The 16,300-nt window shown below is 60.9% G+C and overlaps 1 protein-coding gene across 1 annotated transcript in view; it reads left to right on the forward strand.

Moving 5' to 3' along the window:
- Positions 1–5,005: 5,005 nt before the first annotated feature.
- The window catches only part of TNRC18 (trinucleotide repeat containing 18), a gene marked incomplete at its 3' end in the record, with an annotated part of 44,995 nt that continues 33,700 nt past the window's right edge, over positions 5,006–16,300 (forward strand). The window contains exons 1-4 of the mRNA XM_028498051.2: positions 5,006–5,118; positions 6,632–6,787; positions 9,325–9,450; positions 9,900–11,630. Coding sequence (XP_028353852.1) covers positions 5,082–5,118; positions 6,632–6,787; positions 9,325–9,450; positions 9,900–11,630 — 2,050 coding nt within the window. The remainder of the gene's footprint in view (positions 5,119–6,631; positions 6,788–9,324; positions 9,451–9,899; positions 11,631–16,300) is intronic.

Here is a 16,300-nt window from a genome sequence, read left to right on the forward strand (position 1 = left end):
GTGCAAAAATCTCTTCAATTTTTCACCCCACTTTCAATTCCTCTGTAACTTTTAGAGACAGTTTGTCAATTTTCACAGCCCCTCCCCCTCCCCCCACCTTTGCCCCTACTGGGGTTTGGACTGGGATTGCATTAAATCTCTAGATCAGTTTGGCTGCAGCGAGCATCCTAATAAGTACATCTTTGCCCACAAAGGTGATTTCCTTGAGGGGGACCCCCAGAAGTGGGTCTGGGCTTTGCTAGCCTGCTGATTTGCTTTCCAAAAGCTGGGGATGGGTTGGCCCTGTCGTCACCCTGCTCCACGCCCCGCCCCCCCCCACCCCGGCCCGCAATCAAACTAAAAATATGCTGATTTGATGGATGAAAATGATGTCATCCTGTTTCGATACTTGTTTGCGATACTAACTTTTTCCTGAATTCGGCCACTATTTACTGTTCTTCATTTGTGAATTGCTTGGGATTCTTATTGAATGATAAGGCTCTTTCTTTATGAGACAGGGCATTAACCCCTGCTCTGGCTTAGATGTTACAGAAATCTTGGGATGAATGGGAGTCTGAAGGTCATTTTATCCAGAGGGTCCTCGGACTATTTTCAGCGGCTGTCATAGAAACGGCTAAGTCACATGTCTGTGCTCTGGGCTAGAATGGGCTCTCTTTGGGTGATAACCCTGATCCGATCATGCTGATGAGATGCTCTGATTGCCTTTGGTGACATCTTTAGGGATGCAGTTCCTTTTCGAGGCCAAAACGTTTTAAAATAGGAAGGGAAAACACATTTGTTTCTTGTTTGGTTGTGGAGGGGGTCTTTGGGAGTGAAGAGATGAAAACAGGGTCTTGAGTCCGGGTGCTGTGTCTGAGTGGAAAAGTGTAGATTTTGGAGTCAGAGCCTCAGTTTCCTCATCTGTAAAAGGGACAAGAATCTCTCCCTCCCAGAGTTGATGGTGGGGTGGGTAGTTTGGGGGGAGGGTGGCACGGGGGTGGTTGGATTAGAGACAGAATGAAGTGAAGCCTTGAAGCCCTTTGCTGGCTGTGCAGTAGGGCCCAGGAAAGGCTCCTCTTCGTCCTTCATCCAGTTCTAACTGGTCGTGACCTTGCCCATCCCTCCTACCCATAAATATTAATCGAGCACCTACTGTGCACAGTGTAGGTACACAGGGGGGCACTGGGGATGGTGTAAACCTACACTGTAATGCAGGGGTCTGCAAACTGCCTCCGAATCTGGCCCATCTCCTGTTTTTTTGTAAATAAAGTTTCACTGGGACAAAGCCCAGTAGTTTTAAGTATTGTGAGGCAGGCAGAAAAGGCCTGCAACGCCTAAAGTATTTATTATCTGGCCCTTTCAAGAAAAAGCTTGCCTACTCCTGTTCCGGTGGGTGGAGAGGGACAAAAAGCGAGGAACTACAATAAAGAAGGAGCTAATGTGTATATGGTCTGATAAGTGGTGATAAGCACGGTGGAAAAAATAAGTCAGGAAAGGGGGTGGGGGTGGGGCAGGTTGCAGTTTATGGGGCCCTGGTGACGGCAGGAAGGCCACATTCGTCCCCTGTCACCTGGGCTGCAAGAGAAGGGAGTGAGGTATATACAGACGGGAGTATACAGTTAAGTTGCAGTATCTGGAGGGAGGAATGGATTCCAGGCTGAGGTGCAAAGGCCCTGGGGTGCAGCCCTCGGGGCTGTGCTGTCCCATATTCCCGCCCGAGCCTGTGATAAAGTCCTATGAGTCCTTGAGTCCTTCATTATTTACCAGACCTCTGTACCCACCATGATCTCATCCAAGTTCCCCTCGCCGCTCCCACCAGCGAGGACTTCAGGTACCTATTATATAGTCAGTTTCTGGGAGCCCAGTGACTCTATCCATTACAGAGGCAAGCTTCCACTGACCGGCTAAGGTGGCCTCACTGTGGCCCTCTCTAGGGACCAGCAGGTGAGCGTAGTGCAGCCCCCTGTGGGGTTCCTCCGGGTGGGCCTCAGTCCCCAGCCCCCAGCCCCCTGAGAGCCCTGCCTGAGCAGTGAGCGTGGGGAAGGAAGGAAGCAGACACCTTTTCAGGATTCGAGTTCTGCCTCCTGGTGACCTTGGCCAGCCTTGGAGTCGGCAAAGCCCTGAAGTCCTTCCTGTGTTCTCAGTGTGGATGAAGGAGGTGGCGGTGGCTGAGAACAGGCTGGCCTTCACCCCCAAACTCGTGGCTCTCTGCTGCGTTCCCGAGATGCGGTGCATGGGGTGGGAGGGGCTGGGAGGTTGGCGGGTCCCAGCTTGGGAGGGCCTGTTAGCTCAGTCCTGGAGGGGGCACAGGCGGGGCGGGGGGGTGCCAAGGCTGGGTGGAGTGGGGGGCCCCTGCCCAGCTCCCTGCTGCTTATATTCCCAGAGGGACCTGGACCTCTCTCCCAGGCATTGGCAGGGGCACGGGCACGTTGCCCCATAGCCAGGCCTCGGGACCTCCTTTCTCGCCCCGGGGGCATCCTTCCTCTCTCACTGGGACCGGAGACGGGGAAAACCATTTTCCAAGCACCTCCGAGGGCCAGGCCCTGTGTGAGGGGGTTCCCTCGCTCAGGGTCCGAGGGACAGTGGCCGCTCTGGAGCCGAGGGCCTGGCGTGGTGGAATTCCTGAGCTGACCAGCTGAGCGACTTGGTTGCCCCGGCCCCGTGATGCCAGACAGTCTCTCTGAGCCTCAGTTTCTTAGTCTGTAAAATGGGGGTAACGAGATTTCTCCACTCCCAGAGCTGTGGGAGGGTGAGCCAGGACAGGAAGGTGCCAGCCCAGAAACCTCTGGGCCCTGGGGCGCCCTGGGCAGCGAGGTCAGGGAGATGCAGTGTTGGATTCAGAGGCAGAGAGGGGAGCTTACGTGTCTGTTCGTTTGTTTTAAATCGAGGTGAAATTCACATAATACGCAATGAATTATTTGAAAGCATGCTTTTCCGTGGTAGGTAGCGCGCTCATCGTGGGCAAAACGACCAGCCCTCTCTAGTTTCAGAATTAAAAGTCTTATTTTAAGGAAGGACAGATGGAATTTGGGTAGAGGTGATCGTCCCACTTGGACCCTCACCTGGAGCAGTTGCTGGGCTTCTTCAAACCCCAGGTCGTGTAGCTAGAAGTAACGAGGCACTTCGTGAAAGCATTTCACAAACGTGAGTTCATTTAATCTGTGCGTCCACCTGGAGGGGAGAGATTCCTGTTTATCCTGCTTCCCTCAGCCTGGGGAAGTGGAAGTAACTCAGAGTCACAGAGCCGTGGGCGTTGGGGCCAGGGTTCGTTTTCCACTGTCCCCTGGGGGGCCCCCCCCTCTGTCGCGCCTCTGTCCGTGGTGGGGGCCCGGCCTGTCAGAGGTCCCATCCCTGCCCTGCTCCGGTTTACAGCAGGGAGGAGCCTTGCATCCAGACTGTGGCTAAATTAAGTCTAAATTAATTACCATTTAATAGAATTGAAGATGCACTCTCTCAGTCCCACCAGCCCCACGTTTCAAGTGCTCAGTAGCCGCAAGTGGCCAGTGGCTCCCGGGGTGTCCAGCGAATGTCTGGAACAGGTGTCATTGATTCACCAGGTTTTGGTCTGTCCAGGATGGTGGGCAGGCCCGTGGGAACGTTCTCCCACGGGGGATCCTGGTGGCCCTCGAGTGGCTACCCTGTAGGAGGGGTGTGGGCTGCACGGCTGGGCTCCGGGTCGGCCCTGGCTCTGCCCCTGGGCCAGGGCTGTGTGGCTTTGGCATTGTCCTCTGTGCCCCATGAAGGGCCTGTGGGAAGGTTCCAGGAGCGTCTCCGCGTGAAGCCCGGTGTCTGTTGAAGTTGGGTTAGGTCCCCCTTTCGAATTATGAATAATGGTACTTTATTACGGGTTCACTGTGTGTTCTAGGCTTGGACAGTCGTGGAGTGAGACGCTCGCGTGGGTGGGCAGGTGGCACGGAGGCCTCTGGTCACCAGGGGGCGGCCTGGGACCGGGGAAGGGGGGCCAGGCCTTGACCTCAGTCTGTGATGAGAGGGATGGAGACCCCTCCCACCCCAGGCCGTGCTGGAGGATTTCCAGGCAAGTCTAGGGAAAGGCGGTGGGCTCTGGCTTGACTGCCACCGCCCCCCCAGAGCGCGGAGGCCTCCACCCTTCTCCGTGAACCTGGGAGGCCGCCGCTGTGTCCCCAGGGGTGGGTGTGAGGAGTGGAGGATGTGTGCCTAGACTCTGAGGCCAGCTCCAGGTACTCCGGGGGCAGGGAAGCGGGGCTGTGGAGCTCAGAAGGCAGTCCGGAGATGCCGGTGGGGCCGGCTTGTCCTCCAGCCTAGGGGGACCAGGCAGGACAGCCGGAGGGGCACATGCGTCCTGCGGTGTCAGGAGCTGTGCTTGCCTTCTCTCCTAATCCTAACATGTGTCCATCTGCTTTTGCCCTGAGAGGATCAGACACAGTGCAGTCACTTAGGCCAAGAGCTGATGCCTGCTGTGTGCCAGGCCGTGGGCACCGCGGGGGAGGCCGACTCCGCTCCTGGGGGACACAGGTCTCCATTTCCACGTCGTCCTGGGCGGAGGGCTTCTCTGAGGCCCAGGGACGGCCCCGAGGTGGGAATGAGTGGAGGGGCCAGGCGGAAGGGAGCCCCAGCAACTCCCTGGGGACTTGGGAGATAGCTAAACTTGGGAGATAGAGAAACTCGGGGGTTTATCTCACGTATCTGAGCCCTGCCCCTCCGCTGCTTCAGGAGCACCGTTAGGGGAGGGGGTGGGGACAGTGAAGTTGTGCAAATAAATGCCACTGTCCTGGGCCTGGCGGTGAGGGGGGCTGGCGTGCCCGCTTAACGGAGCTGCACGCCGCTGCTCTCGGAGGGCCCGCCGGGCCCGGGGGAGGGGGTTCGGGCACCGTTGAGCCCCGTGGCAGGAGCTGTTGGTGGCATCCGGGCCTGGGGTGCCGCTGGGCGGGTTTCACAAGCCCAGGCTGGGGCAGGCCCAGGGCAGGAAGAGCCGGCGGCTGATGTAAGCCCTTGCGCAAGCCCCTGGCTGCCGCTTCCGGAGCCGGCCACCCGCCCGCCCGCAGAGGAGGAAGCCCGGGGCCTGGCGGCCCGGAGGCCCCGCTGCCCGGGCTGGGGCTGCATGGGCGCACGGACCGGCCACCATGGCCCTGGGTCCCGAGGGTTTGGCGCTGGAGTCCGGTGAGGGGGCTGGTGGGGATGGGATGGGGGGCCTGGGCGCGGGGTGGTGGGGATGCCACGTGGTGCCAGGCGTCCTCCCATCGCTCCGCCTGACGCCGGCCCCGCTCTGGGCGACGGGGAGGAGGCCCTGCCCCTTGTGTGCGTCCTGAAGGGCCTGGGACGTTTGGGCCTCCTGTGCCCCCGGGGAGGTGGTGAGGGCGGGTCTGTAGGCCCTGCGTGGAGGCCTGTGGGGACTCAGAGGGTGTGGGTGGGCGTCTGCGAGCCCCCTGAGGGCCGGGCTGGGGCCCCCTGGGCACCCGAGTCACACATTGTCTGTGACCCCCTGCAGCCACTTCACTCTGGGCCGCTGCAAACGGTGCCCGCATCACAGGGGCTTGGAGAGGTTACCTGAGGGGCACTCGGGGAGCTCTTACCTCGGTGGCCAGAGCTGGTGCTTGGTACCTTTCAGTGAACGGGCGCTGCTGCTGTTTATTAGTATTATTACTGTTAAATGCGTGCTTCTTCCCTCATTACAATTCTCAAGGGAGGCGTTATTATCCCCATTTTGCTGACGAGCAAACAGAGGCCAGGGAAGGGAAGCCCCTGCCCAGGTCTCGTAGGCCTCTCCGGCCCGTGAGCTGGGGGCCTGCCAGCGTCCTGCCCCGAAGGACGGGCACGTGGAGCTTAGGGGCAGCACCCCTGGATGGCAGGAGGCAGGACGCAGCCCTGCGGTGGGGGCCTGGCCAAGTGGGGCGTGGCAGGGGTGGGTGCGGCTTCCACCCAGGCCCTAGCTGGTTGTCCTTCATGGCATCCGTGGGCCCCCACGCCTCCACGGGAGGGACCCCAGTAGGAGGAGCTCTGCTCTCTGAAGGGACAGGCCTCCCTTCTCCACTGCTCTCATTCATTCCCTGATTCACTTGTTAATTCCCTGTAGTTCTGGGACAGGCTGCTGGGCTGCACTCAGAGCCCCTGGTCACAGGCTGTAGGATCAGGCACTTCCCATCTCTGAGCCTCAGCTTTCTCATCCGTTAAATGGGCACACGGTTCCTCCCGCACAGGGTTGGCCGAGGGGTTGGTCCGGGTCTGTCCAGGGCTGCCTTGGGGTCCTTGGAGGCCATTCTCCAGCTCTCTGGTGTCCTCCCTGGTCCAGAAGCTCAGAACCTGAGCCCCCTTCCACCTTGTCACTCTGGCCTCTGGAGGTCTCTGCCCCGCACTGAGCCTCAGCTTTCGGGCGCAGATGGAGAGAACCATACCCCCTCTGGTCTGGGGATGGTAACGCCCTTCTGCCAAGAGTGTCGGGTGCCCTGGAGGCACCTGGGGTCTCATTGGGCAGTTTTCTCAAGCCCTGAGTCTGGCTGAGTTGACCCAGGGTGGTCCTCAGTCTAAGGGGCTGGGGCGGGGCGGGGCGGAGGAGGTTCGTTTGGTCTCCCTGCCAGTGTCAGCTTCGAGAAGCAGGGAGAGGCGGGGATCTCGGGGCGGTGGGCTGGGCGGCGGTGGCCTGGTGGCTGCCTGACAGCCCCCCTTCTTTCTGCAGGCGAGGCCTTCTTGGGCAGCTTTGTGGCCAGCGGGATGGGGCCCTCGGCCTCATCCCATGGGAGCCCGGTGCCCCTGCCCTCTGACCTCTCCTTCCGCTCCCCCACCCCCAGCAACCTGCCCATGGTGCAGCTGTGGGCCGCCCACGCCCACGAAGGTAAGGAGCGAGCCAGGCGGGCGGGCCGAGGGCGCTGGGCCGCTGTCCCCAGCACTTCTCAAGTCTGCCCCCTCCCCTCTTGTCTCCACGGTCACTCCTCTGTGCTGTGGCCTGTGGGGCCCAGCCCTGGTCATCCAGCCTCCCTGCTGTGCTTCAGATCCCTCTTGGCTCTGTCCCAGGGCCTTTACACGTGCCGTTCCCTCCGCTTGCAGCCCCGCCCCACAGCTCACCGCCGCCGGCTATCTCCTGTTCCACCTCCAGGGCTTGGCTCAGACACCCCCCCCCCACCACCCGCCACGCGGTTCCACCTCCCCCTTGTTTTGTTTTTGTTTTTGTTTTTGTTTTTTTTTGCTGTACGTGGGCCTCTCACTGCCGTGGCCTCTCCCGTTGCGGAGCACAGGCTCCGGACGCGCAGGCTCAGCGGCCGTGGCCCACGGGCCCAGCCGCTCCGCGGCACGTGGGATCCTCCCGGACCGGGGCACGAACCCGTGTCCCCTGCATCGGCAGGCGGGCTCTCAACCACTGCGTCACCAGGGAAGCCCCCACCTCCCACTTATAATGACACATTCATCTGTGTGTTTTCGTGAGATACCTGTCCCCCCACCAGTGAGCTCTGAGGGCAGGGCCTAGTTTGTTCTGCTGCCCGCCGTCTCCTCAGTGCAGTCAGCTCGTCAGTATCTCTCATTGCGGCAGCAGTGGGACCAGGTGCCACTGGGCTCTCTTGTCGCTGTTCTGCGGTGGTGCCCCTAAATGTGTGTGTGTGTGTGTGGGGGGGGGGGGTGGTCTGCCGGCTTGGCTTCCTGCCAGCCCAGAGCAGATCCTGGGCCTCCGTGGAGCCTCAGTTTCCCCTCTGTCAGTGAAGGAATGGGCCTGGGGGGCTCTGAGTTCCCCCTCCACCTGGGGCTCCAGTGGATTTTAGGTGCTGGGTGCTCGCTCGCTCCTGCTGCCTCCTGGGTGTCCTGGGGGCTCCCGGGTCGGGCGCCTGTTGCAGGTTCAGGCTTTCCTGGGCCTTTCGCCGCCCACTGTCTCCCCACTTGCTTCTCTGTGCCAGTTGTCAGCGAGTGCTTCCGTCCTCGTCCTGACGTGTGTGTGCCCCGCACGGAGGGGACGATCCTGCCTCTAGATCTGGGATGGTGGGCAGTCCTTCCGGGCTGGGGTCCCATCTGAGCCTCCCATTTCCCCCAGCCCAGAGCGGGGCTGCTCGAGGGGCCTGAAGGGCAGAGGCTGCCTCTGGTGCCTGTGTGCCATCAGCCTGGCTCCCTTTTCTCCTTCGCCAGCAAATACCGGTAATAAGAGTAATGATAGCAAACAATGCAGTGTTCTTCACATGCACAAAGAACTGCATACTTGAACTCACTTCATCCTCAGAACAAGCCGTGGGGAGGGACTGTTATGCCCATTTTACAGATGAGAAAGCAGCGGGAACCATTGCCTACCTAGGAGTGTTGTTTCAGTGATGAAGTGAGATAACGTGTACCAGGTGTTCCTTATCGTTTTGTGATTGTTGTTAAGGTCATTGTCAGGTGGGGCTGTGGGTGAAGGTGTGCACCCAGTGTGGCCGGGGGCGGGTCCTGCATCTCTGGCCTCAGAGGGAGTGACTGGGGGGCAGGGGGGACCCAAGTCCCTCAGGGGTCACCAGTGGGTCTGAGGTCCTGTAGGACCCACCGCCCAGGCGGAGAGGCAGGATCCTCCTCCATTGGCCCAGCACCTGCTCACCTGTCTGGCCTTCTGGGCCCTGCTGAACGGCTCTTGGGCCTCCATTCCTTGTGTACTCTTTTAGGCCTCTCGTTTCTTTCTCCATGGCCTCCGTTTCCTGTCTTCTGCACCCTGTAAGGCCCTGGTTCTGGGGCATCACTGGTGGGGTGGAGGGGGTTGTGGGAGGTTAGGAGGACCCCTGGCAGGAGGAATTCTTTCCTAGAAGCACCTGCCTGGGAGACCCAGCAGCTGGAGATGCTGGGTAGGCTGAAGTTCAGAGAAGGCAAGCGACCTGCTTGGCGTCACACAGCAGAGAAGTTAGGCCAGTAAACCACTCAACTGGGTCCATGTTGGGCTGAGGTTAAGAGTTCTGGTGACCTCAGTTCAAAGCTAGGCTCCTCTGCTGGGGGACCTCGGGCAAGTGGGCCTCTCTGAACCTCAGTTTTCTCATCTGTAAATGGGGATATTAAGAGTATTTGCCTCACAGGTTTTTTTCCCTTTGAAACTTAAATGAGAATCACAAAGGCAAAGCAGTTGAAAGCATTTGGTCTGTGATTAGAACTGCCGTCTAGCTTCATCATCCTCGTTGCCCCGCACTGGGTCCAATCTGATTCTCTTCCTGGGGGATTCGAGAGCCCGAGCCCCTGGGGGCTGCCTGGGACTGGAGTGCCAGGATTGAGAGGGGGCAATCCTTGCTGTGGGAGCTGGTGGTAAACCTCAGGGCTCCCAGCACCAGGGGGCTGACAGCCCAAGACACGTTATTTCCAAGAAGCAGAGAGGGGGGAAGGAAGCCCCGGTGGGAGGCGTGCGGTGTCCCAGCTGGCTTCTTTTCTCTCTTGCAGGCTTCTCCCACCTGCCCAGTGGGCTGTACCCATCCTACCTCCACCTGAACCACCTGGAGCCCCCCAGCAGCGGGAGCCCCCTCCTCAGCCAGCTGGGCCAGCCCAGCATTTTCGATACCCAGAAAGGTCAGAGGGCAGGAGTGGGGAGACTGGGGGGAGCTGCGGAATGAGGTTGGGAAGGGACCACTACCCAGTACCCCAGGCAGCATCCCAGCTGTGTTTCCCAAGACCCCAGCCCCCGGGGGCCCCACAGGCTTTCTGGGCCCACCCATAGCCTTCTGGAGCCTTCTAGTTGTCCTGCCCTCATCTAATCCTGTTGGGCCCTCTGGGCAGCTCTGAATTCTGGCCTCTCCCCCTTTCACAGATGAGAAAACTGAGGCTCAGAAAGGTTAGTAGGTGGCCAGGGCGGGGTTTCAGCTTGGTTTTATCCATTTCCAGAGCCTGCCCTCTCCCGGGCTGCGCTGTGCGTGGCTCTCCTCCTTGCCCTGGGGTCTAGGGCACCCTTTGGGGCCTCCCTTCCCCCTGCCCGGGCTGAGGGGGTACTCGCTCACGGCTGCGCTCTTTCTTCTCCGCAGACGGCTTCTACCTGCCCGCCCCTGGAGCTCCGGGTGCCCTGCACTCTCATGCGCCCTCCTCCAGGACCCCAGGCGGCCACTCTTCGGGAGCCTCGACCAAAGGCTCTTCTCGGGAAGGCCCAGCCAAGGACCGGATGGGCCGAGGCGGGGAGCCGCCCCCACTGTTCGGCAAGAAGGACCCGCGGGCCCGCGAAGAGGCAGCGGGGCCCCGCGGCGTGGTGGACCTGACCCAAGAGGCGCGGGCGGAGGGCCGCCAGGACCGCGGGCCCCCGCGCCTCCCGGAGCGCCTGTCGCCCTTCCTGGCCGAGCCCGGGCCCCCGCGGGCACCGGGCACGGCCACCACCGAGTCCAAGGGCAAGAACCCGCTGCCGCTGCCGCTGCCACCACCGGCGCTGAGCCTCTGCAATGGTGCGGGGGACGCGGGGCTCCCCGCACTGGTGGCCGAGGCGGCCCGCGGCTCCAAGGAGACCGCGCGCCAGGATGAGAGCGCACGGCTGCGGCGTGCAGAGGCCCTGCTGCCGGGGCCTTGCCCCTGCCCCTCGCCGCTCCCGCCGCCGCCCGTGAGCAAGGGCCCGCCTGCGCCCCCCGCCGCCTCCGGGGCCTTCGCCGCGCCGCAGCCCGCCCCCGCCGGCGTCTACACCATCTTCCCCGTGGCGGCCGCGCGCGAGGCGGGCCGCGAGCACCGTGTGGTGGCGCCCACCTTCGTGCCTTCCGTGGAGGCCTTTGACGAGCGCCCGGGGCCCATCCAGATCGCGTCGCAGGCGCGTGACGCCCGGACCCGGGAGCGCGAGGCGGGCAGGCCCGGCGTCCTGCAGGCCCCGCCCGGGTCTCCGCGGCCGCCCCCGGACCGATCCGAGAGCCTCCGCGAGAAGAGCTCCGTGATCCGCTCGCTCAAGCGGCCGCCGCCCGCCGAGGCCCCACCGGCGCGGGCCGCGCGCTCCTCCCCGGACCCCCGGGCCTACCTCCCCGCCAAGGAGCTGCTCAAGCCCGAGGCCGAGCCCCGGCCGTGCGAGCGCGCCCCGCGCGGCCCAGCTGTCGCCTCCGCCTCCCAGCAGGCCGCCAAGCTTTTCGGCCTAGAGCCAGGGCGGCCGCCCCCGCCCGCCGGCCCTGAGCACAAATGGAAACCCTTCGAGCTGGGCAACTTCGCCACGACGCAGATGGCCGTGCTGGCCGCGCAGCATCACCACGCCAGCCGTGCCGAGGAGGAGGCCGCCGCTGCCGCCGCCTCCAAGAAGGCCTACCTGGACCCCGGGGGCGCGTTGCCCCGCGCCGGGGCCACCTGCGCCAGGCCGGGCGCCGACCTGCACGCCGCGGCCCACGGGCCGGGCGAGGCCTCGGCCATGCAGAGCCTCATCAAATACAGCGGCAGCTTCGCGCGCGAGGCCGTGGCCGTGCGCCCCGGCGGCTGCGGGAAGAAGAGCCCCTTCGGAGGCCTGGGCACCATGAAGCCCGAGCCCGCTCCCACGGCTGCCCCGCGCGCTCAGGCCCGCCTCCCGCACCCCGCGGGCCCTGCAGCCGCCGGGGGCCGGCAGCTGAAGCGGGACCCGGAGAGGCCCGAGAGCGCCAAGGCCTTCGGACGCGAGGGCTCCGGCGCCCAGGGTGAGGCAGAGGTGCGACACCCACCCGTGGGCATTGCGGTGGCCGTGGCCCGGCAGAAGGACAGTGGCAGTGGCCGGCTGGTGCCTGGGCTGGCGGACCAGGAGCGCTCCCTGTCTCTGAGCAACGTCAAAGGTGGGTCCCGGGTCCCACCCCCACCCCCACCCCCACCCCTCACTTTTTCTTCCCCCTTCACCTCCCCACCTTTGCTCTGTGCTTCCACCTGCCTCCTTTCCTTCTGCACTCCTCTCCCACCTTCCTGGTACTGTTTGTCCTTCATCCCACTTGTGGGCTGTGGCTGCTATTTAAAGTTTGTTGCTTTTTCTGTTACACACATAGAAAAATGTGTAAAATGCAGGAGGGGAGAAAGAAGAAAAGGGACCATTAGATTTTTTCCACCACCCTGAACACTTGGAGCTCTTTCCCCAGATTCATTTTCCCGTTTGATCTGCAGAGCCTCCAGTGCTCCGTGATCTTGGCCCTTGTGTTTTTCCCTTGTGTGTGGGCTCTTGCTTTTGCCAACCCTTTATAAGTATCGTTTTTAATGGTCTTTGGTGCTCTGTCCAGAGCATGCACCATAGCTCAGTTAGCCGTTCCCTTGTGGCATTTTAGTTTTCCTTTCTCTGATGTTTTTGTGTTTAGGAAGTTAACTTTGAATATTTTTGCGCCGTTGCGCCTCGCTGATATTTTGAGTCATTTTCTAAGAATAGATTCCTACGAATAAATTAGCTTTAAGCTTTTAATTCCAAGTCCTCGAGGGAGGTAACCGTGTCTTACTTAACCTAGTTCTGTGTTCCCAGTACCTAGCGTTGGGTCTGGCACATAGTAGGTGTTTGATGAGTGAGTGTATGAGTGACTGAGTATGACAGATGGAAGCTAGGGCCCCGGCATTCCTGTGGTCTCGACGTTGAATGCCTGTGTGACTTCTTAGGTAGTTAGACAGTTTATATGCTTGTTTGCAGCCTGTTTTGTTTTAGACGCCTCAGAATTGTGTTTTAGTGTTACTAAAAAAAAACCCAAACAATCGTTGTTAAGTTCAGTAGGGAGGAATGGTGTGTTTCTTTTATCCATTAGTAAAGTTGAACATCTTTCCAGAACTCGCAGAACTCGGTTGATTGGTTACATTTCCGTTTGTCCCTTGCGTATTTTGCCATTGGACTCCTTCCTGAGATTTTGGAGAGCTGCTATTTGCGGCATTTCGGTTGGAACTCTGGACTTGCGCTGCCCAGAGAGAGCCCAGTATTAAGCCAAGGGCGTCACCTGTGGGTCAGGCACTGAGGCTGCCCCGCTGCTCCAGGCCGTGGTCAGTGTGTTGAGGTGTGGGGTGTTGGCAGGCTGGGGTATGGGCCCCAGAAGGAAGGCTGTGTCCCGCTTCCCCTAGCTCATGTGACTTTTTAACAGTCCGCCTGGGTTTCCTCCCTGAGTCGCTGGCCCCGCCCCCAGTTCGCTCCCAGACTCACCAGCTGCAAGCTCAGGCTTGGCTCACGTCGCGGCCCCTGTGTGACCGGCTTCCCTGCGCCTCCTAGATTTTCCAAGATACACAGGCATCTTGGGTGCACGTCCCCTGTGTCCCCGTCCCTCCCTGAGCCTGGCCCTCCTGTGCCCGCCTGCACTGACTCCTGCCTGGGCTTCAGCCTCCGTCCACAGTGAGCGGCCAGTGCTGTGTCCTGTCACAGCTGCTTCCTAGACCCGTAGCCCCAGCGCTGCTCTCCCAGAGGAGCCTGGTAAGGCTCGAGGCTGCCCTGGGCCTCGCCCGGTCACTGCCCATCTGAATGCACCACAGCTGCAGAGGGTCTTTATCCAGCCAGAAGGCTCAGAGCAAGTGATGTCTTAGGGAATGTTTGTTGAACTGAGCCCATTGTTCTGTGTGGAGCCTCCCTGGAGCCAGGGAGGCCTGTCCTCTGACCCCAGGGGCTCCCATGAGGCCCTGCCTTAGTCTGGGATTCAAAGTCTGGCCATTGGCCCTTGGCTTGGAGGTGGCCGGCTGGGTGGTGGAGAAGCCCGCTCACTAGGTGGGCAAAAGACCTTTTGGGGTCCTTTTTCTAGAAGAATGCTCGTGTGACATGATATGGTGCCCCAGTTAGGACTCATGGTCCCCAGAACTCATCGTGGTGCCCGGAGTACCTGGCCGTGCCCAAGGGACCTGTGTCCATGGGGCTGTGAGTGTGTGTGGGAGAATGTGTCCGAGGGAGTGTGTGTGAGAGTGCAGGTGAGAATGTGCGTGTGTGGGCGCGTGTGTGTGTGCAAGTGTCTGGGTGGGGGGGAGGGGAGAGAGAGAGGACGGGACAGCTTGGGATGAGACCTTCAGGGATTATTGGGCTGAGACTGCCTTTCTGTCTGCTGGTGACCATTGGAGAGTGAGTGGAGTCTTACTCTCCTTAAAAAAAAAAATGCCTGGGGCTTCCCTGGTGGCGCAGTGGCTGGGAGTCCGCCTGCCGATGCAGGGGACACGGGTTCGTGCCCCGGTCCGGGAGGATCCCGTATGCCGCAGAGCGGCTGGGCCCGTGGGCCGTGGCCGCTGGGCCTGCGCGTCCGGAGCCTGTGCTTCGCGACGGGAGAGGCCACAGCAGTGAGAGGCCCGCGTACCGGGAAAAAAAAAAAAAAAAAATGCCTGTAAGAAGTGGTGATTTTTCCCCAGTCTGGACCACCTTGGGGGAGGGGAGGAGTTGGCGTTACCCCAGCTGAACGGTGGTTGTCAGCCCGGGGCTCCTGGGTCTTCCCGACCTCCCGGCTCCTACTTTGTGGAGTCAGCCCTCTCTCTGCCTGTCTGTGAGTTCACATCCAGGCTCTGCCTTTTGCAGCTGCGTGACCTTGAACCTGAGGCCTAAGTCCTCTGGGCCCTGGTGTCCCATTTACTACGTGGCGCTAGGGAGGGCCTCCTCGTTCCCTGAAGCCAGGTGGGCTGACGCGCTCGTAGTAGGTGCTTCATAAACAGGCCTTCCTTTTCTCTGTTCACGTTCAGGGCCTTCAGGGCTCAGAGCTTCTGCCATGAACCCGAGATCCTTTTATGGGAAACGCCCCGAGGGCTCACCCGGGGTCTGGTCTGGCTACAGGGGTCTTGCACCCTGAGATGGGTGAAGGACGGGCCTATGTACACCTGTGAACCCCAGACAGCAGTGCCCCCGCCCGAGAGGCCAGCAGACCAGCACCTTCCCTGCCGTTTAGCGGGGGGCCGTGTGCAGGCAGCCCCACGTAGCCCCGGCCACCAGCTCCTCCTGGTGGATCTGTTATTCTCCCAGCTTCACAGATGGGAGAGCAGGGCCTGTGGAGGTGAGGTGACTCGCCCTGGGTCACCCGGCTAGAAGAGGCGGGCTGAACTTGAACCCTTAAGCCCAGACCTGTGCCTCCCATCTCTCTGTCCTGCCCGTTATCACCTCTATGGTGGAGTCGAATTGGGGACCAAATCTGGGGGGCTGTGATGGTGCCCCCACCCCGCCCTGCTGCCCATCACACCGGGCAGAGCTGGGGTTGCATTGGGTGTAAGCGGCGGTATTGACCCCAGACTCTGGAAGGCACAGAATTGGCCGGAGTTGGTAGTCGCCGTATCCGCAGAAATGCTCAGATGGAGTCCGGGAGGGAGTTGCCATGGGAACCGGGCCTTAGCCTGAGCCTCTGCCGTTATGGCCGGATTACAGCGTGTGAGCCACGGAGGGGCTGTCAGTGCTGGGGACGTGGGCCCTGGGGCAGGGCTGCGGACAGGTGACGGCAGTAGTGCTGCTTTCACCAGTGCCCACCCTGTGCGGGCTCTGTGTGTGGAGGGGTGTGCACCCTGGTGGTCAGGAAGGACCTGCTCAGACCGCGATGGTAACCTGACACCTCCTTGTCAGTCAGTGGTGTGACCTGGGTAGCCTACCTTCCTGTGCCTCAGTTTCCTCACCTGGGATGGGATGAGGGCCGGAACCCGCCTCCTGGGTTGATGACCACTGAATGAGCGTGTGCATGGAGAGGGCCCAGGGCCCTGCTGGGCACAGAGTCGGCTTTGAAATGTTGGACGTCTCCAGAGCTCATGCCTCGAGGGCTGGGGTGAAGGGGTCCTGGGTGTGTGGGACCTCGGAGCAGCTGACCCTGTGCCCCACACGCCTCCCTGCTGGAGGAGGTGGTCTCTTGCCATCCTGGAGCTCAGCACAGAGAGGCGATGGGCCCTCTGGTTCGCTTGTCCACAGGTGGCTGGAGGGAGGTTGGTTTTCAAAGCCTTAGTCAGATCATGTCTCATCCCTGCTCAGAGCTTCCTCTGGCTTCTCCTTTTACCTTGAACAGAATCTCAACCACATTCCCTTCCACAGCCTGTACCCCACTCCTCACCTGCACCCTCTCTTCCTTATTAGTCTCTTCAGCCACCGTGGCCCCCTTGATGTTCTTTGGCACGCTCCTGCCTCAGGGCCTTTGCACCTGCCGTTTGTTCCCTCTGCATAGCTCAGTGTTCCTCTAGCTATCCTCATGAGTTCATTCATTCACTTCCCACGTATTTGCCGAGCAGCTTCCTCTGTGTCAGGCATGGTGCAGGAGACAGGTAGACAGCCAGGAGCGTGACTGCTCAAACCAGAGCGACGCACAGTCTGAGGAGGAGACAGACGGTGAACAACCAACAAGCAAAACGGCTGTGTGTTGTGCTCAGTGCTGTGAGGGAGACAGATAAGGGAGCATGATAGAGGAGAGGTGGTCTGGGAGGGCTTCCTGGAGGAGGTAGCGTATGAGCTGAGTACTTACTGGGGAGGCTGAGTAGTACAGAGGAAGGGCACTCTGGGTGGAGGGAACAGCGTGTGTGGCCCTGAGTGTGACTGGAGGGCAGAGAGGCTGGGGGTACA

Source organism: Physeter macrocephalus, chromosome 14 (genome assembly GCF_002837175.3).
Source record: "Physeter macrocephalus isolate SW-GA chromosome 14, ASM283717v5, whole genome shotgun sequence".
Classification (NCBI taxonomy): Eukaryota; Metazoa; Chordata; class Mammalia; order Artiodactyla; family Physeteridae; genus Physeter; species Physeter macrocephalus.